The sequence below is a fragment of the Balaenoptera ricei genome, chromosome 9 (genome assembly GCF_028023285.1).
Source record: "Balaenoptera ricei isolate mBalRic1 chromosome 9, mBalRic1.hap2, whole genome shotgun sequence".
NCBI classification, from domain to species: Eukaryota; Metazoa; Chordata; class Mammalia; order Artiodactyla; family Balaenopteridae; genus Balaenoptera; species Balaenoptera ricei.
In genome coordinates, this window is record NC_082647.1 from 3409747 (window position 1) to 3436797 (window position 27051).

The 27051-nt window shown below is 45.0% G+C and overlaps 1 protein-coding gene across 1 annotated transcript in view; it reads right to left on the reverse strand.

Moving 5' to 3' along the window:
• DPP6 (dipeptidyl peptidase like 6) overlaps positions 1–27051 on the reverse strand; it is a 586350-nt gene that overhangs the window by 256123 nt on the left and 303176 nt on the right. Inside the window, exon 6 of the mRNA XM_059932967.1 lies at positions 1853–1905. Coding sequence (XP_059788950.1) covers positions 1853–1905 — 53 coding nt within the window. The remainder of the gene's footprint in view (positions 1–1852; positions 1906–27051) is intronic.

Consider the following 27051-nt stretch of genomic DNA (forward strand, 5'->3'; position numbering starts at 1 on the left):
TTTTGATGGCACAGGACTGAGAGCGAGCCAGGCTATGCTGGATTCCAGCTCTCCTGGGCACCAGCTATGAGATGACAGACAGTTCTCACTGTGAAAGGAGGAGAAGAATGCTTTTTTGCAGGACTGATGTGCTAGGGTAGGCGCACTTGAGACTCATTCAATACATGACGGCAATTATTATTACTATGATTATTTTTAAAATACGAAAAGCAGCTCACTCTTTGTTGGCATCCTCTATGGGGAGATCATCATCCTCATTGTGAGCGCTGAAACCAAGCCTTCAGCACACACCACCTTGTCCTTCGGTTTGTGGCTGGTTTGGCAAACTCTTGTGCCAGGTTCTCAGAACCTAGTTCTCTTAAATTCTAACTGATGCAGTAAAGTCTTTATACCATGTGTCAAGCACAAAATGCTTTTCAAGTTTCGAGTTTTACAAATTTATATAAGATGAAATGAAATATCCATCATCTACAATAAATTCTATTGTTCCCAGAAGGGGTAGATAAATCTCAAGGCATAATTATACTCCTGCCTGCCGTGACCTTTGAAGATGCATATCTGCTTGAAAAATAATAGAATAATTCCTCCTTAGTGAAAAGCATTTGAGTTTCTATTTGAACTATGCTTTAAAAAAAAACACCTATGGATACTTTATTTTCACTACGGGGGTCATCTTCAGTTTCTCGGGGCTTGATTTTTCTAATAGTCTAACAGAAACGATTAATCACATTTGGCCGCATGTCTGCATGTATCTTTTATTTATCAAATGAAATTATTTTCCCCATGTTTGTTTTCCAAGGATATGCTCATATTCTACCTAAACTTAGTAGAAAACAGACAGCAGCAGTTGTGAAACATCCATGCCGTGATTAATGCTCTCCTATGGAACAAAACTTTTTAGCAACTCCTGCTGTTTGTTTAAATTTGCTTAGGAAAATTAGGATGCCTCCCCGTAAATAGTCACGGGAATTTACACAACACTGCCAGCAGTACAATCCAATTTCTTTGAACATTTCCTGAGCACTTCACCTTTTCGAAAAAAAAGTGAGAGAAACCATGGAGAGTATGAGAGAGAAGGAAAAGGTGGGAACAAGAATACAGGCAGGGGTGAGGGTGGAGGGGTTGTAGGTGGGTGGGGGAGGGGAGGAGGAAGGAGAAAGGAGGAAGACGAGGGGAGAGAAAGAAAGAATAAAATGGAAGCAACAAAAGCCATCCCTGCCACACTCTCCTTGCTCTGCAACTGGTTTTCCCCGTGCCCACGCAACAAATGGCTTCACCAAACTTCAACCATGTCTTAACACCTCCGGACTCCAAAGATGAGCTCCTGATAACGCACCCCACGTTGTGTGTGGCTGTGTCTACCCAGAACTGAAAACTCAGCAAAATCACGCTTGCACTCATGTCTTTCCTCCCCGCTCACACTTTTGGGTCCCAAATCTTGCATTTTTGAGAAATAAGATGAGCTTAGGGGTGCTGCCTTCTCTATTATGTATATAAACCAGAAACCCTCCTGGGATTCCTAGGTCGAATCACCATGCCCTAGAGGGGCCACAGCTGATTACAAAGTGGGGCGGGGGAAGGGGGAATCTTTCTCTGCAAACCTGGGAACCAGAGCAGGAGGTAGTGGAGCTGTTCTAGGAAGGGGGGGCTTCACAAATGGGCAAGAAACTGGACTCAAGTGACCCCCTCGGCCCTGGAGGCATCACGGAGGTCCCACAGCGTCGGGACACTTTGCTGTCAAGAAATAAGGTGCCTCATTTCCTGCCCTAAGAATTAAGCAACTAGTCAGCGCTCTGCTTTGTGCTTTGTTTTGCAGATTTCGCGTTGAAAGAAAATGAAAGAACAATCTTACCCATGAGGAATTTTGCTCAGGACATAATATCCAGTATAGGAGTGTTGATATATCTGAAACAGACAAAAAAAAACAAGAAACAATAAAACAAGCATTGAGACAATGGTTGTGATTATGATATTTTTCAAATCACTGTGAATCCTAATAAACATCCCTGGACCAAAAGTAGTTAGTCAGGAGACCTGGCGGCAAAGTCTTTTATTTACTCAGGAAGTTAATTTGCATATCTTGTTTGTTTTATTTTCACCATTTGCATGTAGTTTACGGGCAGCCAGAGGCTAGAGGTCAGAGGTCATCTCCATGACTACCTGGCTTGTGATTAAATCAGGGGCAGAGACTTCCAGCTCAACTAAGTGTAGCACAGGACTAACGAGGACACTGCTCACTGGAGGCTGCCCGACAGCCAGCTGGACCCTGAAACCGTAAGACCCACGCACTGCTGTAAACCTCGGCCGATGCTACTGTGTATCCTCGGTGAGTCCTGAAGCCAAGATAGGCTTAACTGGGCAAGCTCCTGCCCCCTTGGACAATTTGATGTGCAGGTTTCAGCTTCACGGAGTGGTCAATAAACTAAGAACTCATTGCAAGGGGAGCATGGCTTTCAAAACTAAGGTAACAACAACAAAACAGCATTTCCAAACTCCTGTAACTCCCAAATCTCAGATGTCCCTCTTAAACTCTTGAACCAGGAGAATACTCCCCAACCCATAAATGCAGTGACTACAATGCGAGGGATACCCCCAAAGAAGGGAGAACGTGGTCTCCATCCTCTCCAGCTTTCTGGACAGAGGCCCTCCCCAGGGTGTGGAATGTGATGGGTTACCGTGCAGGGTTGAAGTGAGAACCGTACACTTCACTTTCTTTCCGCTACCTGTGGAACTTTGGAGAGCTGGCACCCTGTGTGGGCAGATGTTCAGGGACTAGCATTTCGCAAGCAGCTTTCTGCAGATGACAGGTGAGGGACATGCAGCCGAGGCGGACAGATCTACTGTAGAGCACGTGTCATATGGATGCGTTTGGAACTGATGATGGAAGTGAATCTTCAAAAGAAAAATGGGCAGGATCTGCTAATACCTCTGACCCCCCATCTAGTCTGGGCCCCCAGATTAATTTCTAGGAAATCACAGTGGATCAGTTATTTGGAGAAAAAGGGCCCAGATATAAAAAATAAACAACAGCACTTAAGTCCCAATGACCTTTTGCTTCCAGTGATGTCAAGACTCCTGAACCAGACACCTGGGGCCTGGGGTGACTGCTGGATGGCAGGAGATGGGCATCTGACTGGGGAATTACCTTGAGTACTGGTTATTATGAAGAAATAACCTCTAAGGAACAAGACCGTGAAGAAGAACTTCACAGGGAGCTGCCATGGCGGTCTGAGCAGGACCAGAGGGCCCTGACTGCTGTTTCTGAAGCGCTGCACGGCGGTGCCCCCCCAGGAGAAGAAGGAAGGGCCTGTGGACCAGCCCCTGTGTCCTGAGCAGACTGATGCTCAGAGAGCCCCTCAGAGGTCCTTGAGCTCTGACACAACGTCGCCTCTGTGAGCAGATGCCGGAGCACAAGCTGGGTGGATCCGTCCCACTTCTCCACGGTTATGGCGTCGGGTGCTGTGCTGCGTAGTGTTTCCGACCTCTCCTTCCAACTATGTGTCTTTTCATACTGTGTGTCTCACTTTATTTTCACAGTAACCCCAGGAAGGCAAAAGATTACCTCTGCTTGTTGAGATAGGAAAGTGAGGTCCAGAAAGGGTAGAGGAGGGCGGAGGAAAGGCAAAGGGGAGGGGAGGAGTGGGGGCACAAGGGAGAGGAGCAGAGCAGGGAGGGTGGACCCTGATTCCGCACCCTTGAGTGCTGGGGGACTTCGTGACTCAAACAAACAGAATGTGACGGAAATGACGGTCTCAGGCTTCTGAGAGCGGGTTATAAAAGGTATCGTGGCCACCTCCTAGCTCCCTTTCAGATCACTTGCTCTGGGGGAGGCTGGCCACCATGGTGTGTGGACACTCGAGCAGCCCTGTGGGGAGGTCTGGGTGGTGGAGGGCCGAGGTTCTTCCCCGTTCGATCACCAACATCCAGCAAGGAACTCGGGGAGCTTGGAAGTGGATTCCTCACCTGCAGTCAAGGCTTCAGATGATGCAGCCCTGGCTGATAACCTCACGAAAGAACGTAAGCCACAGATGCTCAGATAAGATGGTCCTGAATTCCTGACCCACAGTAACCATGAGATAATAAATGTTGGTTATCTTGAGCCACTAAGTTTTGGATAGTTTCTTACACAGCAATAGGTAAATAACATATCTAGTTTAAATCCAAAGAAAAAAGATAGCTAATAAATCAGATGTGAGTACACTGAGTTACTGGGCTCCCTCCCTAAAAACTTGCAGCAACTTCTAAAACAAATAGACAAATTCCTTATCCAAAGAGTGTCAGTACAGAAGAAGTGAGGGGCTGGTGGGGGGGCATTATAGGCAAAAACCCTCGGAGGAAGCCTTTGAAATGACCGCAGAGAACAGTCCAAAGCACTGAAGGAGACGGTGGTGGTGATGCTGGTGTCGAGAGTCGCTGGCATTTTGAAGCACATACTATGTACTAGGTAGCGTGCCAGCTCCTTAGCATACACGGATGCATTCAATCTGCATGAGGAAGGTATCAGGATTCCATTTTTAGGATAGGAAAATTGAGTCAAACGCAAGCAAGATTTGGCCTGAGGTCTGTTTCTCTCTAAGCACATATTGGAAATTGCCTGAACAAAGGGTACAGCTCTTAACTCTCAAGTTACAAATCCAAGTTGATTGTTGTCAACTGAAAAATCCAGAATACCAACAGACATAATAAACATGCAAAGTAAGGACATGTGCTGTCTTTCTTGGTCTTATTTAATCCATCTGGGAACAGTGATTTCAATTCATTCTCTGGTTATGACATTCCCAAACCCCTAGACTTACATCTTTGCATACCTCTTTAAATATACCTGCAAATGACCCTGAAATTCAGCTTTGTGACTATCTTCTGAGTGGAACCGATGAGAAAAAGGAAGACAGAATTAAAATAACCTTATAAGGGCAATGGTAAGAAGAAGATGAGAGAGAACTACCCCTTTACAATTCTATGTCTGTACTGTCAGGCAAAAAGAAAAAAAAAGCATATATGGATGGGAAATGTAATAGAATATCTGGAAAACTAAATCACTAATTAGAAAAATTCACACGAAATGAAAGAGAGTCAAGACGTAGCGACTGGATCTGCCAACTATGTATGGGACAGAAGCATTCCAGAGTAAACTGTTAATGCAAATGGAAAGCCTTTAACATGAAAGTGCAATTATGACTCAAGTGCTACTCAAAAAAACGGGGAAGTGGGAGGAAGATGCGAGGATTCTCTCATTGCTCCAAGAGGAAACAATCAAGTACCATTCTCTTCCACAAGATATTCCCGTGACCTGGAGCCAAAAGAACCCCAGGCACAAAGAAAACAACTTTGAAAGAGGACAAATTTCAAGAGTTTCATTTGCACCATCGATGCCTTACCTCAAAACACATTAACGGTAAGCTATATCTCACTGAAAGAATTTGTTCCTTGGAGAGATAAAAGTCTTTTTTTGTGTGTGTGGTCTCTTTCTCTTTTATTTATGCTTCTTTCTTTAAAACAGACTCTAAATACTTCTGATCATGGAAAAAAGTACAAAGAGTTGGAAGCTGATAAGACTGCATTGTTATTTTTCTGTGAGTGGACTTTTCGAAGTTCATGAATGTAAGTTACTTTGGTTTCTTCCCACAGCAACAAATTGCTCTTGGAAAATGAATGCATGAAAACCTGTTACCCAAAACACCATTCACAAGATGGGAAGACAATTTCAGCATATTATTTTTTAAAATATATCATGCAACATAGTTGATACTGGCATTCAATAATTGGGAAAAAATAACCAGTGAAGGGCTTGTCTTGGGCTAAGGTCATATTTGGTCTGCTTCTAATGTTTCTGAAACATCACTCTGCCCACAGCTTTCTTTCTGATCCTCTCCCCTCATCACCCCCTGAGCCACATTTTTGATTTCTCTCCAGTCTTTCCTACCTCAGCCCCATCACGCACACTAACCCAGACTCACTTTACATCTTCTTCCTCTATGAAACCTTCCACTCTTGTAGTTTTAAACTATGATTATCTGAATATTGGTAATTTCACAGATCTCCTCAACTGTAGACCAGTGTACCAGATTCCCCCCTCGACATCTCCATCTTATGTGTCACAGGCACCCCAAACTCAATATTCTCCAAGTTATCTCTTATCTACCCTTCAAACCTAGTTCTCCTTTGATACTTCCTATCCCAGTCGGTGGCTCCCGCATCCCCTCAGTAATCTGAGCTGAAAACCTAGTTTCTCCTGACTCCATTCTTTGTCTCCTTCCTCCTCTGGCTCAATTCAATCTATCTCCAAATGGTGCCAAATTAACTTCTTAAGTCCTTCTCAAATCCATCACCCACTCCTCATCCCTATGGCAAGCACCTTCCTTCAGACCTCCCCCCATCCTTCCTCTCCAGGACTAACCTCTGAGATCTTGACCCCATTCCCTCCTGATACCTGTTGAACTTTATCAACTCCTCTACTACAAATTACATGCCTTATATTTTTCATCACTCCCTCTCCTTGTTCCTTCTCCCGAATCTGTAGAATTCAAATCTCCCACATTAAAAAATCCTTGGTCGTTCCCCCCACCACCCCTCCGACTCCTTCTTCTTTTTAACTATCATGGCAGTTCATAAGGAAAGTCTACACTGGTTCACTTTCTATCACTTTGAACCCACTGCATTATCCTCCGGACGTCCTCAAAGTGCCACCTCCAAGCGGATGTCCCGCTGCCGTACATAATGATATCTTTCTAATTTCCAGCCCGCTCGCTCTCTCTGCGGTACGTGATAAAGGTGATAGGAATCCTTCTCCCTTCTTCATTCCATGGCAGGTCACTGCTTTCAATCTCCTCCTGCCTTCCTCCTTCCAGCCTCTTTGCCTTTCCCTTCTGCTGTACAGACCCCTTGAATGGATGCAGGCACCAACCTGCCACTCTTGGGGGTCTCCCTTGTTGGTCTACACCCTTGGTCTGGAAGAGCACATTCATTTCTGCTTTCTTATGAGGCTTCTTACAGAATTCATATTTTTATGCTTGATCTATCTTCTGAGTTCTAGACTCATATTTTCAGCTTGTGTTGGGCCTTTCAGCATAGATGCTTTTACCCAAAACTTTTACACCACATTCAATATTTTGAAAACCAAATAAACTCTTTTCCTCCTAGAGAATTCTCTTTGATGTGCTTCCACTTACCTGGTCTCTCGGTAGAAACACACTGGAATTAGCTCCAACCATTTCTATTCCTTCCTTTCCTTACTGTCCATGTACAGTTGGTTTCCGAATTTCACTGGACTTGTACCTTTGGAATGAACCTTAAATTCATAGCACGTCTTCCACCCTCAGTAACACTGCCCTAGCTTGGGATGCCTCAGTGGCCCCAGTGACCTTCCAGTTGACCTGCCAGCCTCCCGCCACTGCTCCTCCCCCTCCTTCCCACGGCCTCGGGACGTCCCTTCTTCACAGCGACAAGTCGGGAGCAGTGTGGCGGGTGTGGTGGTTCGGGGCAGCTCTGGAGGAGGACACACCTACTCCTGCGGAGCCACTACTGTTATTACACAGGTTTAGAGGAAGACGCAGGATCAGTTCTCAGCCTGCTTATCACCCGAGGGGTGAACCCAGGGAAATTACTTATCCTCTGAGCCTGAGTGTTAGAGCTGTGAGTATTTGTTCGGGAAATTTAAACCACGATAAAGGAATCAAGAATGCTCTTGTTTAAATTTTAAGGAGAATTATACGATCTAGTGACTAGCATTATGCAGAATCCATGAAACTCTTTTTTTCTCTACTCTTTTGGGCTGTTAAGAAAACAGGAATTCCACTGAGAATGCAGAGTTGGAGCTAACCTATTTCAAGGGCTGGGAGAGGTAGGAAAACAACTGAGATTTTGCCCTGGGTGCCTGGTCAGCACAATCTCTCTATTCTTTAGTGTTCCAATAACGAGATGGATGGTCCCCTGAGGTGGTAAGCCCCCCAGCGCTGATAGAATTCAAGCAGAGACTGGACAGCCGTTGTGAGGAGTGCTCTAGAATGGGTGTGAAACGGAGCAGGACCCTATGGTCCTTGCCCCCCCATGTCCACCGCCTGCCTTTCGTCTGTGGAAAAACTTTAGCCAAAGAATAAGTTTAATCAGAGAAATGAGAAAATGCAGAAACAACAGAAAAAAGTCAAAAGAGATCAAATCAGAATAGTCAGTAAGCAAAGTCCAGGACCTTTAGTTCCTCCTCAAGGGCTACAGGTAACATTCTGAGCCCTGTCCTGTGAGCTGTCTTACAGATACTGAAACCCACCAGGTGGGAGAAGTTAACTACATGATGACCAGACGTAGCCATGACATAAGCTGCCACAGTTCCGAGAACTAGCCTCAAGGAAATGGGAACAAATGACTGCATTTGGTACATATTTCCTCACCCTTTGCCAACTTTTTTGATATCATTTCGTGAATGTCAAAGTTCTTGCTGTAATAATTTTAAAAGAAAATTTCTCTAGAGGGCCCCAAATAACTAGAAACAAATTGAAACATTTAGTAAAAGAAAAAAAAAAGATGTTTAGCTCCTATGATGTAACATAAATGTTAGGAAATGACTCCATATAAACAAAATGTCCTTTGTTTTCCCCTTGGTTGCATATGCCGTTCCCTCCTCATGATCTGGAACTCACAGTTCAGTGTGAAAATCTAGCAGGTGTAAAACAGAGCAGACACAGGGTTGCCGGTTTCAAACCACAAAAGTAATTAAAAGCCCTTAGGATTCAGTATTTGTATCTCAACTCCTCTCCTCCTGGAAGCACTGGTCTTCCACCGAACTTTCCAAATTTAAGCGAGCAGAGATGGTGGTTTCCTCTTGAACCTGCAGTCTCTTCAAATGTCTAGTTCTGCTCTGCGTACCACACCCACCCCTAATACGCCCCAATTCATTCTTTTGCGACCAATCCCCATTCATCTAACTTCTTAGTAGAGAATGTTTCTTTCATCCTCTGTGTCTTTCACACATAATGCTCTCCAGAAATCACTATGAGAACATCTGAGGATAAAAACAACATGGTTAAAAATGAGGATGCATCTAAGTAAATATCTTAAATTTCAGAGATGAACAGTAAAACTTTCAGCTGTGATTCGGATCATGTTTCCAAATATCCATTTCAAGAGCACCTCTGACATCCAGAAATAGCTGAGTAATTTCTTTTTAATCATTTCCTGTGTCTTCACTTGGACATTTGAATTCAAGGAGCGCGTCCATGTGTCTTAAGCTCATCTTCTGGAGACAAATGAAATCAGTCATAGGGTTGCTAGGAAGAAATTCAAAGGAAGTGATCCATGAGGCTCTCCTTCCTAGCTGATTTTCAGGGACGCACACCAGCGCGCCCCAACTTCCTCCCGGGCTCTGTCACTCCCTGTCCTCTGCGTGGCCGGCCACTAAGAAACGATGCCCGATTTCCATACTCCTCCTGGCAGCCAACTTCCCTCCCTCGCTGCCCTCTCTGTTCTATTGTTTTGCCAGGCCTTTCTGCTGACTCATTCCTGATTTTGCTTGAGAACACAACCTTTTCTTTTTCCTTGCTCTCTTTTCTGTCTCTTCTCACCTGCACATACTGCCTGTAGGACCAGCCTTGTGGAGAGGCAAGATAAAAATAAATAAAAATTCCTTACATCATAGAGACCTTTAGAACTTACAAACCACTTTTTTCTGTATCCTTTGACTTGACCCTCACAACACCTGGTCCTGTGGCTGGAGTATCAATAGCTCCTCCTGGATTCTCTTTTAAATTAAGAAACAGAGGCTCAGAGATGCAAACTGATTGGTCCAAGGTCACATACTGTCACAGGAACAGACGCGGGAGGTCAATGTCTTTTCACGTGTGGCTTGACCTTGTTCTCACTATAACACCCTGTCAAGAAAGCTTCTCCCACCCTCAATCACCTCCTCTTTACCAGCCGTAAAGGCTACTGACAGACCCATTTTCAAGAGAACAATATTAAGAAGAAAGTAACCGTGAGAAGATTAACGCCAGAGCCATAATCAGCTCCCCCACTGCACAAGACCAGCTACCAGCCGATGGAGGTCAAGGCCTCGGGGAAAGGCACAGCATCCCAGTGGTCCCGGGGGCCAGAGTGGGACACGGAGAGAAAGCAGGACGTGGGGGGGGCGGCACGGGGGAAAGTCGCTCGCTTTCAGCTACACAGGGCTGGGCTGCGGCACCAGCTCCTTGCACAGCAGTTCACCAGCTTCTCTGGAGCCTCTCCTGACCCCTGTCCCTGGCGACACTGAAGGCCAAGTGCACTGGGCTCACTTCCAAGGACAGAAAAGGAAGACAGTGCGTGAACACCTGGTTCTCTCCTCTGGTAAACGGGCGCTGATGGAGGGAGGACCCACTGGCACTTAAGTAGCACAATACAAAGACCAAGAGCGGCAGGTCCCTCCTTGACAAGAAGGTGCACTGGAAACACCTATGTGTTCCCAGGGCCCCGGCTGCGTCTACACCGGCCGCCACCGAAGGCCAGGGTGAGAAGTCCAGTCAGTTCCTCCTCCTCCTCCCCCTCCTTCCCCCTCTTCTGCTTTTTTTTTCTTTACACCTCTGTGTTTGTGTGTGTATCATAGGATGCTGAGTAGCAGATAGATTGATGTTTGGCAAGTCAGTCTCCCCCCACCGACGCTCACATCACAATCCCAGTCCCCCGTTTTTCATCACCTGCTCACTGTCTCCGCGTGGATACTCTGCCCTGTTTATCCACGTCTAAGGCGACTACTTTCTCTTCTCACCGCCTCCTGACTTCCCGTTCACGTGCAGCAGGAACCCTCCTGTGCTCACACGTAGGAGTGGGGTTTGGACCCGGGTCTGACCTCTCACCAGACTGGTCGTTTGGGTACCTTTCTTTCATTTTCTTTCCTCCAGATCCCCCCGGACCCGGTACAGGCCCCCGTCCCTCAGGAACTTTCTAAGATGTTGCCATCTGCCCAACACATCCTGATATAACACTTCCTTCACCTTCACTTGAACTTCAGCAAGTTCCCCCTGCCTCCCTCTCGAGTTCCCTTCTCAGAGACTCTCTGATGTGACATCGAAGCGACCTGGGCAGCGTGTTGGCGAGACCCCTCCCCCCCATCCCACGGGCATTAGCGTCAGTCAGCTGGTGCCAGATGAGAAGCAAGGGCTGGGGCTTTTCTGCAAATGGCCACAGAGCCACAGCTCCTCGAAGACAGGCCCAGGGCACAGTGGTCCAGGAGAGAGTCTTAGCGCCGCCTGGAACGGAGCATCAGGGGACAAATCGACGGGTCCCCAGGAGTGTGTTCTCCCAGTCATGCCCGACTGAGGGTTTTCTACAACTGACGGCTGCCCTTCCATATCGGAAACCCAGCGTTCTGCATCCAAGGCTGATTCAGCCACACACTGAGGGTTCTTAATCCACAGAGTCCCTTAAAACAAATCCTTCGTGGGTACGACAGACAATAAATTAGCATACAAGTGAGCTGAGAAGATTCTGGAATCCAACGGGTAGAAATCGCTGAGAGCGGCCTGTCGCCCAGCTGCCCCAGCAGACACACCGTCTGCGCTGCCAGGCTTTGTGTAACACTTCACACTCCCTGCGGTACGGCTTCCCTGTAGCTCGCTCTCTCATTTTCATGAACATTTTTGAAGGTTTTGTTCTCGTCCACGTTACTATGTTTTCCATGCACGTCGTACTAGGTTTTGTGGGAGGTCATGTCTCTGCTTCCCCCCTTCTCCTCCACCTCTGAGACAGCTCATGTTTCCCTTTCTTGAGTTTCTTGAGAACCCCCCATTCTCAGGCTCTTCTTTGCTTATTCTCAGAGGCCTTTCCTTTCATTTTTCAGCAGTAAAAGAGATCCTCAATGCCCCTGAGACAGGCAGCTCCTGGGTGACATGGACACTAATGGTAGGAAGAGAAGGGAATTCTGGCAGAGGCTGGCTTTCCTGCTCTGATTCCAGCTTGCTTTCTGTCCCCTTGGCTGCCTCCTTCTGGAAGAATCAACCCGGGTGAGCAAAGGGCTGGGACTTGTACCACAGCCCTGGGAGCGATTTCAGAGGTTCCAGTGGGTCTGGTTTGACTGGACACCATACACGCACAATGAGGGGTAATCAGGTACCACCAGAGTCCTGCCTATGCTTCCAGAATAACGAAATCTGGCATCTGTGATTATCAGCATAACCAGCCTCTCCGATGTCTTCTTGATCTGGAATTACCAAATATAATGCCATTGTTACTATATAATGTGCCACCCAAACAGGCACAGAGAAAGTGGAGCGATCAATAATTATGTTGGGAAAACAAGCACAAATTGTTTGTCTGCAACCACCCGTTCCAGACAAACCAAGATATATGGTTTCCCTCGTTATCGCTGCTATGTGAGCGATCCTACCACAGCCAGAATAAGAAATTTTTTTCTCAGTTTAACTAGGGGCAGGCACTTGTAGAAAGAAATTCAACAAAGACCTGGTAAATGAGTCTAAAAACAGACAAACTAAGCACGGGGGTGGGGTACTGTGTCGAGCACGTCTCCAAGAGGACTCACAAAGCCCGAGGCTGTCGAGGCACCATCTTCGCCCAGGTCAGCTCCTCACGCCACACGGCACCTGCCTCGTTCCCCAGCCTCGAGGCAGACGTCCCACGCCAGAGTTGGACGGCACTGTTTGCTGGCAGGTGTTACGTGCCCAGCTTGAGGTGAGTGGAGAGGGCACTGGGGCTGAGAGGGGTCGTGGCTGGTAGCTGAACAGTGAACACAGGGCAGGAGGAGAAAACCTGGGGACAAGAGGCTGGAAGGACCATCTTCCTTCAAGTCAGAAGAGGTAACCTAAAGGTTTAGAAAGCGCATACTGAAACAAATGTAGAAAAAGCCCTGTAATCAATTGGTTATACATACGTAGGGTTGTACCAACCTCGGAGGAGCTTAATACATACTATGAACATTATAGACACATATTATAGACACATTCTCAGCAGTCTCCCAAATCATGCCATAGTTACTAGGATATAACATCCCAGGTTAGGAGGAAAAGTAGATGGAATCAATAAAAAAAAAAAAAAATTCAGGTCCAGAGTTGACTATCCTTGAGACAAAAAGAACTCTTGAAAATGGGGGCGGGGGGGGGGCAGGGGATGAGGGAGTACCTGGGGTGGTGTTTCAATTTTCATTCATCTATGAATGTTCCTAGAAATCTCAGTCTGAAAAGATTTCAAAATGTAGGGCATCCTAAAGAAAATCATAGGTGATCTTAAAACGGCATTTAGTTGATTTAATGTGAGTTGTTTGTCATCGTGGATGGGGAGAGATCCACTGAAATGATACAGGAAAGTACTGTCTGCAGGTGAGGACAAAACTGTGCCATGAGGTCAGGGAGCTCAGTACACAGAAATGGAGAAGGGTGTTCTCTCTGATCGCTGATGGGACAAGAATAATTGCTTGGAGAGAAGATTCCGTGGGCAGCATCAAAAGAAGAAAAACTCATTCAGAGTTGGCGTATCCTTGAAACTATCCTTGTAATTCAGAGGGAAAAACCGCAGCCCGCTTGTGTCATTACCATCGTTCTGAACATCCCCTCCTAATTGGCAATTCTCTGTGTAGTGAAATTTTGTGTTCTGTACAAGAGGGCTCTAAATATATCTTCTGGCTTGACAATTCCAAAGATATCTGCGGAATCACGGGATGTTCTGCCTTTGGTACGAGCTTTAAACCAGGCTTAGAAGCAAAGGAGGCGGCATTTTACTGCACAGCATTCAGATGTTGCACGGTTAGGACGAGACCGACATCAGAGAGTGACCAGTCGGTACCGACTACACGTTTGCCGTATGCTCAAGGTCCTCTAATGAGCACTTCAGGAAGAATCCTTCCCTATTTGGGCTGGGTTGCTGAGTTCTGCACTGCTGTTCCCTGAACTAAAAATACTGGCGCTAACCCGCTTGCAGGGCTCCTCAGGACTCGCCAGATGGCAACTCAGGGCTGTTCTCAGAGCTCGGGGCTGTAGCAGAGCTTTTCCAAGTGTGGTCCACAGACCACTTACTTTTGTCAGAATCATCTAGTGTGCTTGCTAAAAATGCAGATTCCTGGGTCCACCCCATATTTGCTGCATCCGAGTCTTTGGGGCTTTGAATCTGCCTTTTGACAAAACCATCCAAATACTTTAACAAGTGTTCCCGGGCGAGGACATCAACGTTTGAGAACCTCTCTCCAAGGCATTTGGTTTGCAAACCTGGCACCACGCAGTGTTACTGGGGACCTTCTAAAAAGTACTGATGCTCAACCCCAGCACCAGAGAACCTGATTTACTACATTACTGTCAGGTGACTCTAATGTGCAAGCAGGTCCACGTGACCCGTTCCTCCAAGTACACCTCTGGATGTTACTGTACATCCACACATCTACACCCAAACACACACCAACAGAGGACTGAGCCCTGGTCCACATGGGCTCCCTGCTGTCAAGTTCATCACTGAAGGTTCTCAGGGCTCTTTCAAGAGTTTCCTCCGCCCGCAGTGCTATAAACTGCTGACTCCCCTCACCAACCTCAAATCCAAATCTTCCCTCTCAGCCAGTGTAGCTCAGGGTTTCCACTTGCGTATTCACACATCACTGGTGGCAGGTGAGGTATTGAGCAAACATTCTTTCCATCACCCCAGGTCTCCGCTTTCATACATAATCAAAGGGTAAAGGTAGCACCTCAAACCTGGATTTCATTGAAATTATTGCGTAGGGCAAAGCAGGGACAGGTGACAGCCTTAGGCTGAGGCTGATCTGCAGGTACTAGTAAACAGGTGGTGGATGATATATTTTGGATCATGAACACGGAGTCAAATGCCAAGGCAATGAGAAACACTGGGGCGATGATGGACAGCACTGACCAGGGACAGCCTCTCGGCTGTGTCACTCATAGCTGTGCAAACACACATTCTCTAGCCTCGGTTTCCTCATCTATGAAATGGGGATGACAACCGTATTTAATCACGTGACTGAAGTTAAAACGATAGTATATCTGAAGCATTTTTAGGGACAGGGCTGTGCTGGGTTCTCAGGACACCAGGTCAGCATGAAAATCGCCCCCATCGGGGAGTCTGAGGCCAAGCTTCAGCCTTGCCTTTAAGTGACAGCATGGCTCTGAGCACATCATAAACTCTGGGTTTTGGTTTCCATGTTGGCAAACTGTAGAGGTTCTGTAAAAATGTTATGAGAACCAGACTAGCCTGATGGCTAAAGCTCCTTTCTGTATTACGATTTTCTAAAGGAATCAGTGGTGTAACAATATAAAGGGGAGAACTGTGCATGAGAAAGAAACACTATGAGTCCACAGGAAGGACAGAGAATTCAGGTTCCTGCAAGGAGGCTGGTCTCCCAGAGACCTCGGTCCGAATATCTGCATTCAGCCCCTCAATGAAGCCTTTTCTCATCCCTAAGAATCTCTGCTGAGTGCCCTCAGGGAGGGGAAAGGGCACCCCACCCTGCGAAAGCCCACTGGGGCCAAATGAACAGTGCTGGCCTTTGATCTGCAAGAAAAGTGACTGTGCTATTTCCCACGGGATATAGTTCCAGAACGATCCCGCCTGGAAACTTCTAGCAGCTTTCCTACAGCCACATGGGGGAAAGAGCGGAGAGTGCAGCCAGCACCAAGCCCAGAAACAAAAAGGGAGAAGCCGAGTCCTCACGTCACCTGAGTCTTGGGTCTGCAGCTCCCATGGCCGCCTTTCCCCCGTCAGTGTGTCCTTCCCTCCCCTTCTTGACTTAAGCCACTTGGGGCCAAGTTTTCTTTCTCATGGAAAAAAAAAGCATGACCTGTGCCGATTACCTGAAGAGCCTTTGTCCTCCTCTTTTTCACGCACCTAAACTTTCTCTCTTTCCCCAAACTGTCTTCCACTAGCCTGGACTCCAGGGCTCCTCTTCAGCCTCCTGACCAAGGACAACTCACTATTTCCTAAGAGCAAGCCTGTGGGGTGAGCCTTCCCTTTTTTATACACTAGTAAATACTCCAGAAGCCAAAACCCTTCATGTTTATTCCTTACTTCTCTGCTGATAACACTGGCAGGTGGTGTGGGGTGGTGAAGGCCGCTGCTACCCGCACAGACGGTCGGGGATAAAATAGAGCCCGAAGCCTGGTTTCAGTGTTGGTCAGCAGGTTTTACCTCAGAGGACCCATCCTTACTGACCACCTGATACAACACAGCTCCACAGTCAGATCGTATGAGCCTGAAGGCTCCTTGCTGTTTATCGGCTGGAGATGGTAGTAGGATGGGAATACCAGACCCCACAATTCCAGTGTCCTTGGCTACACAAGCAATAACTACGAACAATACGTTGTGTGTATCCCCAAGAAAACGCCTGTTTCCCGCGTGGGGTGGAGTGAGGTCCATGTGGGAATAAAGACCTTGCCTCCCACCCCTCTATCCTCACAGCTGGGTTTGTTCTCCGCTCCAAATACAAAGTGTTGGGTCCTCCTACAAATCCCCAGGCAGGGTCAGTGGGCACTTTGCGTCATGGGCTAAGTCAGTGAGTCTCCTTCAAGACTAGACCAAACACGTTCTATCAGAGATACATCAACATGCAGTGGACACATAACGTGTATGTGATGTTGGGCAGTGATGCTGTGACATCAGCAGATACTCGGAGACACTTCTGAAGACCATTCCATGACCTCCAACTTGCAGCTGGGTTTTCTTCTTGGCTAAAAGTTATAGATTTTTAACTTGATGAAATAATATTCTTCAGAAGATAAGATTAGGGAATTTATGTGTTTGCTTCCTTCTATCGAGATGGGATCTTTAATCTAGTGTCCATTCCAGAGTGTTTTCTGTTGCTATGGTTACCTCAAGGTGAACAACTACTGCTCCTCAGGTAGGTGGAGACTGACTTTTATCTATTTGAGCTTATTTTCTCCTCCTGTTTGAATTTACTCTGTTTACTTAGTTGAACCGAGTTCTAGATCAAAGAACCATCTTATGTTTGGAGGGAGTGGCTCTGGTGCCCTCCTTGAGAATCACTCACACCCAAGGTCACAAACAAGCAGATATTCTCCATCCCCATCATGCTGTCTCCTTCCCTCCCAAACCCTCAACCCTGTGTGTTGGCATTTTCAGACTCCTTCTAAAGATGTTGGACCCCACCCTCTTTCAATTCAAAAATAAAGGGAGACTTTGGGACTTTCCTAAGCTCACAATTTCAGACAGTCGTGAGCTGTTTATAGCAGACAATATTCAATTTTGTAAAGGCACTCAGAGCATTAGAGCCACTTGTTAGGAAGACGGATTCCTAAGTCTCGCCCTAGACCGGCCCACTGAGAGTCTCTACGGGGTGGAGCGGAGGATCAGCTTCTTCACTAACCACCTGGGAAGTTTTTGATGCTCATAAACATTTAGAGCCACAGGTTGATGGGAGACCAAGTCCAGCTGAGTATCTGGAAGGTTTGTTCAGAAAGTCTTGGTAAAAACCCGAGGCCTTCAGACAGAGCTACTCCTGGTGATGGGACAGCTGGTCGACCCGGGAAATGTGCGAGGCTCCCCAGAGCTCAGGGACCAGTGGGCTTGCCACTGGGGTGACTGGGCCCGAGAAAGCCAAATCCAGGGCCTCTGGGTGGGGCTGTACCTAAAGCATCCCAGGAAGCTGGCAGCCTACTTCTCTCCTTAAAAATCTCCTTGGGAAGAAGATTTTCTTAGAACTGGAGGGGAAACACTATGCTTAAGTGAATAAGCCAGACACAGGAGGACAGACAGTATATGATTCCTTTATATGAGGTAGTTAGAATAGGCAGGTTCATGGAGACTGAAAGCAGAACAGAAGTTACCAGGTTCTGGAGGAGGGGGAGTAGGGAGTTAGTATTTAATGGGAAAGGTAGTGGTGATGGGTACACAACACTGTGAGTGTGCTTAATGCCGCTGAATTGTACACATATGAATGGTTAAAATGATATTATGCTATGTATGCTTACCACAACGACAAAAAACTGTAGAGAAGATGGATTATAATATTTTAAAATCACTGTGTAATCAATAATAGTCATTTTAGAAAGAAGTATGAATACAATCCTTGATAAATCATAAATCTAAGAAAAAAAGGGATTTTATTACTTGCAGGAGTAGTTACATGAGGTATGAGTTGTTGGGCTCCAAAGTTTTTTTGTTTTGTTTTATTTTGTTTTTTTTATCTTGCTCACTTTTCTCATTTTACAGGTGAGGAAGCTATTTGGCTCTGGTCTCTGGTTCCAGAAATCTACTAATGGGTGAGCAACTAGTCCTCCTGATGTCTAGCTACTGTGCCCCACTGCAAACTCTCCTGTATAGTAAACCAAAAGGCCCCGAGGAAATGCATACTTTAACTCTGCCCAGTGGGGACTTCCCTGGTGGCGCAGTGGTTAAGAATCCGCCTGCCAATGCAGGGGACATGGGTTTGATCCCCGATCTGGGAAGATCCCACATGCCGCGGAGCAACTAAGCCCGTGTGCCACAACTACTGAGCCTGTGCGCTAGAGCCCGTGAGCCACAACTACTGAAGCCCTCGCGCCTAGAGCCTGTGCTCTGCAACAAGAGAAGCCACCGCAATGAGAAGCCCGCGCACCGCAACGAAGAGTAGCCCCCGCTAGCCGCAACTACAGAAAGCCCGCGTGCAGCAACGAAGACCCAACGCAGCCAAAAATAAATTAATTAATTAAAAAAAACAAAACAAAAAAACCACATTAAACTCTGCCCAGCCATCTCCTGTCCGTGTGGGGCCTCCATCTGACGGCAGCACTCGAGACAGGCCCCACTGCATGAACCCTGCACCCTCGGGCACTACCTGTGTTTGCTCAGGTGACCTCACAACAGCCCACGAGGGAGTGAATTATTACCTTCATGATACAGATGAGAATCCTGGGTCCCAGGGTGTTTGACTTGCAAAAGTTTGCACACGGAGATGGGGACTGGGAGACAACAGCGTTGGACTCCCTTCACCCATTCTGCGATTTTTGGTCAAGGGCAAGTCCCCAGTAAACGTCTCACAGAAATGACTTACAGTCCATAAGACCCTCTCCCTCTGTGTTCCCTCTGCTTTGTTAGCTAATAAAAGTGCTCGAGATGGTTAATACTGATACCTCAGGATGCTTCAATTAAATGAAACATTAACATTTTATGTTCGCTCCCAGGAGAATTTAACTCAGAGTTTCTACTGATTGCTTTGCTGCTGACATTGATTTAAGTACACACAATAAAGGGACCCCCAAATAGTTCAGAATAACATGTTTTTCAAGGGAAGGTAGGACAACTTTGTCAGAGAAAAGAAAACAGAGCTATAAAACCCAATAAAACATTCAAAACAAGGCACAGTAATCTGTCTGGAGTGCAAGCGTGTTTCACTCCCACCTGAGTTCTGCCTGGAAAAAAGCCCCATCAATGCTGGATGGAGGAGAAAGTGCACACAGACTCCATACCACCTTCTTCCCCTTTCCCTTCAAACATCATAGGCTGATACCGTTATTAGTCGGTTAAGACTTAGACTCCAACTCTTCCCATAATTAAACCACTCAAAAAACACAACCATTATAAACAAACAGAAGAAAACCAGTTAAAGAAGCTGAATGGCACAAGCCAACCCTATGTCGTTCTGTTTATTTGAGGAAAGAAGGGAGAAGAATGAGTGAAGGGAGCGAAGACCAAGAGTCCACATGGATGCACTGGATCAGGAAGGGAGACCAGCAGACAGGAGAGGTGGTAGGAAGAGAGAAAAAAGAGAAGAGGAGGAGAGCAGTGAGGATGCAGAGTGAGGGATAGGCAGGGTGGGATGGAGAAGTGGGGGATGGGCGGGTGGGATGCAGAGTGGGGGATGGGCGGGTGGGATGGAGAGAGGGGGATGGGTGGGTGGATGCAGAGTGGGGGATGGGCAGGGTGGGATGGAGAAGTGGGGGATGGGTGAGGTGGGATGCGAGTGGGGGATGGGTGGGGTGGGATGGAGAAGTGGGGGATGGGTGGGGTGGGATGGAGAAGTGGGGGATGGGCAGGGTGGATGCAGAGTGGGGGATGGGTGGGGTGGGTTGGAGAGGGAGGCAGAGAGGGTGTCTGCAGCTGGAGAGTGGCTTGGAAGAGTTTACATCAGAAAGAAGAATGTGAAAAGAACAGAAATGGTTTCCGGCCAAGTGCACTGTACCTGGGGCTTGGATTCGGGGGTGACTGGCCCCTTGCTCCTTTCCCTCCGCTAATGGACATCCTGCAGCCTCAGCCTGCGTCTGACAGTCTAAATTAAGGTAGAAAGTTTGGGGGAGGGGCTGCTCAGTATTCACAATTTTAGGAATAACAGGTTTTTATGATCAATTAGAAGCTTAATTTGATAGGAATAACATAAAGCAGTGAGTCAGGAATATAGTGTTCTAGCCAGTTTCACCATGGTTAGCCCTGTGACCTTAAATAAGCATCTGATCATGAGAGCCACCGGCTTCGTCTGTCAAAGTTTACAACTGCAATCCTTCTGCCCATATCCAGCTCCCAAGCTCATAAGAGAAGAGATGTGATGTGGGTGTGTGTGAAAAGCAACATCATTCAACTGAGCTAACATGTCTTCTATTAAGAAGATTCTACTTACCTAACCACGGTGCAGGTAGAACCACTCATCGTAACAACACTTAACAGGATGTATGAGTCAGAAGTCAGGAAGTAACAGATAGTTTTGGCCCCCACAGCTATCATTAGCCCTCTGCACAGCTGACTGCCTGAAACCATCTATAATGTAATAACAAATACAAATTCATCTCAGGCAAGGGACCAAACAGGCTGCAGCACCATATATGAGTTTAACTGGCAGCCAGCTTGGGTTTAAAATACTATGTAGATTCAGAGTTTGAAAGAACTGAAGAAAAGATGATTAGGCATCATTTTCTTACAAAGGTGAGAGGTTAGGAGTTGGAAACTACAATCCAATGAGAAAAAGCTCAATGCCCTATAAGCTGCTGGGATTTAAACTAAGAAAGGTCATGTCAGATGGTGAACAAGAGTGAACTCTAGGAAAAAATTTCCAGAGTATGACAAATGGAAGCATACACACCACACAACATCACACATGTGCAAATGACATAAAAAAATAGAAATTGGAACAGATTACTTGGGTTTCAACATAAAACTTGATGTAACGCTAATGCAAGATCTTAATATCAAAGATCAAATGTTGCCTATAGAAGCGATATGCCATTGCAGAACTCACAGAAGAGATTTTCAGTTAAATAGGAGACGTTTGCTGCAAGAAATGACAAATTCATTGTCAGAAGTTGGTACCTCTGAGACCGGCTGGGACCTGGGACCCTGTGCTGCGACGCCGCAATGCTTGCACCTGGACACACCTCTCCCCGAGCAACAAAATGCAAAGAAACTGTATGGGACTAAAAATACATGCACGCATGCACAGTTGGGGCAAATTCTGGACAAAAGATACAAAGAGACCAAAAAACCCAACTGCCACTTTTGAAGAGCTCATAGCAAAAGCAAGGTACTGTGCATGCCCCCTGCACTCAATGCCACCAGAGGGGTGGGCAAAACACCTAAGCCACCCCTTTGGCCCGACCCCCAGACACACCCCTACCCTCACCCTGTATAAGGAACGAGCTCGCCCCCCCTCAGGGCGCGGCAAGCTAGGGAACCGGCTGTTTGTTCTCGCTCCCCGGCTGCAGCAGGGGCCCCCATAAAGCCGTGCCTGAATTTCCTGTCTGCCCTCTGGTCAGTTTCTGTTGATTAAGGAGGCCGAGAACCCTGCTCCTATCAGCTCCACGTGGGAGGAGGTTTGACTTTCAGTCCCTTCCCCACGTCCTCCTCCGCGAGGCCATCCTTTCTCTGCACCCCACATAACATCAGGCATATGATCACTTCAGAGTTGTTATTCATTTCCTTCTCCTCACCTGAACTGCCTTCCCATCTAAATTTTGGGGTTGGAGAAATTCTCCTCTTTGCCAAGACTCAGTTTCAAGTTTGTTAGGTGAAGCCCTTTGGAATCATACCAACCTACACTGCTTTCTGCCGCCTCTAAAGCAAGCAGTTTGTATCGGCAGCCCTCATTTCACACTCAGCTAACGGAAATCTCATCTCCTCAGTTGGAGCATGTGCCAGTGGAAGCTGGGACGGACAGGGCTTGTTTTCTCTTCCTAAGGGCAGAGACTGTCTACTAGTTTACTAGTCAATATCCAGCATCTCACACACCACCCACAGCATGGCCAGTGCTCAGTAGATGTCTACCAAGGAAAGGAATACATGTATGAACAGATGGTCTTGAGTTCTGTATGGCTGTATCTGATGGGGAGGACAAAGGTCAAGATAGATGCTTTTGTTTTCCAAAGAGAATATAGAAAGCAGTAATAATTTCTTAGAAGAATGCCAGGGTGAAAAGGAACCAATGGATCTATTGAAAGTAAAGATTGAGGGACTTCCCTGGTGGCCCAGTGGGTAAGACTCTGTGCTCCCAATGCAGGGGTCCCGGGTTCGATCCCTGGTCGGGGAACAGATCCTGCATGCTGCAACTAAGAGTCCACATGCCGCAACTAAAAGATCCCACATGCCACAACTAAGACCCAGCACAGACAAAATAAGTAAATAAATAAATAGAAATCACTGTTCATTAAAAAAAAAGAAAAAAAGGAAAAAAAATCATACTGGCAACAATTTAAAAAAAAAAGAAAGTAAAGCTTGATCCTAGACTAGGAATAGTAACTTCCAATACGTTCCATGAAGATCTTATGAGATGGACCATCGAGATCAAGTAGGAACGACTTGGGAAGACAGTAAGACTGGCACAGAGGCATGGGCACACGTGTCAGTAAGACGAGGAGGTTTGTTCTGTGCTGACTGTGAACAGATTGCTGTGCCGTGCGCTGAAGTGTGTGTGAACATGCGTGGGTACACGTGTGCATGCCTGTGAATGTGTGTAGTGAGTGATGTAGAAACACTAGAAGATGTACCAAAGGCACTGGAGAACACAGGAGAATATATTCTATCAGAAGGACAGGAGAGAAAACAAACACACCTGTACAAAAAAACGAGAGCCCTGACTTCAGATCAAACCCAGCGTGGCTACAAAGTAAATCCCTCAGTGAACGGACCTGTCAGCCTGCATCCTAGATGTGATGCCTCCTTTGAGGAAACACTCCACGTGCAAAACGTGTAAGAGAGACCAGCTGGCGGGGAAAGTCACGCAGGGGTGGGGTGGTTACATGGACAGTTCAAAGAATCAAGATGGCACTGGGTTCCTGCCACGTGGTAGATTAAGCGGACAGAGAACACACTCCCATTAAATACATAAACATAGATACACATCATAAAGCTTTCTGAAAATATGTAAAGCTTGAAATAAGGGAAATTTCTAGATGCCAGAAATGAAGACAAAATTTGTGGTGAGAATACAGAATTCCAGCTTAGGCCTGGGCAGCTGACGGGGGTGGGTGGTGTCAGGCCTGAATATAGGCTTACGGTTGGGGTCTGAGGTTTTAATGCCCCCATGGGGACAGGATGCCTTGGGCCTTGGTGTGGCCTTGAGCTGAAACTGTGGACCCCTTAATAAAGCCAGTGCCCACACATGGATTAACCTTCCTTGGAAATGGGACTGGAAAATTCTGTCCACCAGGCCTGAAAAGGGAAACACAGTTTTCTGTCAAGCCAGGGCTCTGGTTGGGATGCGGTGGGGGATTAAGGGTTTCCCTTGATAATTTGAAACCATAAGTCATTGTCCTGAGCATGGATGGGGTCTATATTTGTACCATCTGGTTGTCAGGGAATCTCTCGGGAGAAATTAACATAAAAACAGTCCAAGAAAATTAAAACTCCTGTAGCACCAGCAAAGCTTTATACGGTTACCTTGACAATGAAGGCCACGTCGTCATATCACTCTCACTGAAGAAGAGCTCCCAATAAAAAATTATAAATCATAAAAAATAAACCACCCTGAAGGGGAGCAGAGTAAATGAAAGAATTGCACTCTCTACCTAAAAAGTTTTGAAAGAGCCACCAGTATTTCTAGATATTACAAAACATATATCCACTGAAATAAAAACACTTAATGGACTCATTATGCAACAGATTAAACATAACTGAAATGAAATTAATGGACTGGAATACAGATTAAAGCAAAGTGGGCACAATATAGCACAGAGAGACAATGAGCTAGAAATAAACATTAAAAGATACATAAGCTAAAATAAGAAGGTCCCATAAACATAGAAGACATTCTAAGAGGTAAGAAAAGAATATAAGAAAGGTATTTTCTATGAATATGGTTAAGAATTTGTTCAGACTTAAAAACATGGTTCCTCAAAGCAAATAAGTACAACCCGTTGGAGCAGGATAAATAAAAATAAATCCCCACACACATAAATCATGGTGAAAATGCAAGATGTGCATCCAAGCAATCAGGGCAAAAAGACAGATTTCCTGCAGAAGAGCACATGTTGGATTGTACCCAGAACTACTACCAGTAACATAGAGGGTGGAGAAAATGGATTATTGTTTTTAAAGATGGAAGAAAAAAGCAATCTAAACTTTTAGCTGAACTACTATCTATGTGACGGCCAGACAAACAACCACGGTAGTTTATCAGCCACAGACATTCACCGAGGTGACATGGGAGGAGCCTGAACTAGGAAGAGGTCAATGCTGCTGTCCACGGTGAGCAAAGAAGGGACTAAATGTGCAGGTCAAGTCAAAGAGGCTGTGGAAATAATCACTGATGATTATTCTGGCGCCTGGAGGAGGGTTAAACGAGGTGCGTTGAATACGAGACAGCAATACCGTGAAGTGGGTGCAGGGGTGACAGGAGAGAAGCAGCAACAAAGAACGCTGTCAATCCTAAAAAAATGCAATACAGGGAAATGAGGAAAACAAAGAAAAAGCATGGTGTGTAGAAAAAACAAAACATGATTTTAGGAATCATCAACCTTTATCAGTAGTATAGTAACTGAGCTGGTGAACAGTTTTAGAGCCCTATTTCAATAGTCAGAAATTCATCATTGTTATGAAACTTGGTCATGTAGCAGACCTACAAAGTCTCATGTGTACTCTTAAAATGCATCTCAAGCAGAATACACTCTGTGTTGCAGTAAATTAGGAACCAATTACAAAAAGCTAAGGGTAAAAACAGGCATATGTTTGGAAGCTAAATAATATATGAGGAAAAAATTATAACATAAAATATGAACTATTTAGAATGGAATGGCAATATAACAATCCATATCAAGATTTGTGGATGCCCCTAAAATAATAGACGGAAATTCATACCTATTCTCTCATAAAAAGAGAGAAGACTGAAGTTTAGTGCTAAGATTTCATCTCAAAAAATTTTAAAGTAAATGCAAAGACAGTGCAAAGAAGGAAAGAGTACAGTAAGAGTGGAAATTAATGGGAGGGAAAACAAAGATGAAAAGAGAAAATAGAAACCTTGGAAAATAATATGAATATGCAAAATTATGTCAAAATCAATTAGGATCAAAAAAGAAAAGGGATGAACAATATTAGTACTGAAACATAAGGCATAACTACATTAGAAAAATGTCAGATGAAAAGATATGAACAACTTTATTATAATAATTTTGAAAACTTAAATGTAATTGATGATTTTCTAAACAAATATTAGAATTGACTCAGGAAAAATATACCTGAATAGAACTGCAACCATTAAAGGAACTGAAATACTAGTTGAAAAGGAATTAATGAACCATAACAGCATCAAACCCAGATGCAATAAATACCCTCTGCTGAAAAATAAAAATAAAAGGGAGAAAGCCTCTCAAAACATAACTAGCAATGACTATTTTAAAAATACTTCATATCCAAATAAGGTATCTCAGGAATGCAATATTGGTTTGTTTAACATTGGGAATTTTATTTAGCAATGGAGTAAACAAGAAGAAAAAATATGATCACCTCTTTAAGTATAAAATCATAAAAATTCTTAAACAATCCAACACCTGTTTATAATTCAAAAATAAAGCAATTAGAACTAGGGATGGAAGGGAGCTTTACTAATCTTCTAAAGGGCAGCTATCCTTTAGAAATATTCACAGCATCGAAGATAGAAATAGTCACCTCAAATTAAGAAGAGGACTAGAGTGCAGGCTCTCATGGTCTCTAAATTAGCAATGGACTAGAAAGTAGTGGCCAATGCAATAAGGCAAAAAGCAAACAAACAGTGAACAAGAATGCACGTAAGGTAAAGAAGGAACAATGCTGTCACTGTTTACAGAAGTCTATATAGAACTATCCATGAGAATCCAACAAACCAATAAAACTGGTAACATTACTATATATAAGGTTCACATTAAAGAGTCATTAGCATTTCAATTCATAGGTAACAACAATCACTGTAAAGTGTGATTAAAAAGAAAGAACTAATTCCCATTATTTAAAAATTATATAGAATTAATTATTCTAAAATAAATTTAAGTCATTTATGGGTGAATATTATAAAATTGGAAGACTTAAAAGAAGACCTACCTATGTATGCTATATATCATATTCCAGGATGGGATAATTCAACGTTATAAGTTGTCAATTCTCTCCAAATTAATATCTCAATTCAATGTAATTTCAATAAAAATGCCAATAGGGATTTTAATGGAACTTGCAAGCTGATCCCTGATTCATAGGAAGGAGTTCCAAATGGATTCCTGATTTGCACGTAAGAGTAATGGGCAAATAATAGCCAAGGCAGTTTCTGAAAAGAAGAATTTGAAGAAGGAACTGGCCACAACAGGTACAAAGATTGATCATAAAGCTATGGTATGTGAAAAGGATGGTACTGTATAAGGATAGATAAAAAGAACAGAGGTGAAAGACAAAACAAACCATCAAACACAGGATTGGTAAATGACCATTATTGCAAGGAGATCCAAGAGGGAGAGGATATATGTACACATATAGCTGATTCACTTCATTGTACAGCAGAAACATTGTAAAGCAATTATACTCCAATAAAAAAACAATAAAATAAAGACTACCAGGACATGATGGAACAGTTTAATGAATTATGATAAAAAATGGACTATTCATGTAGAAGAAATACAAAGTTAGATCCTTTCTCCACAATATAAATAAAAATACATTGCAAAAAGATTATAGATGTAAACAAAATGTATAAATTTTAGAAGG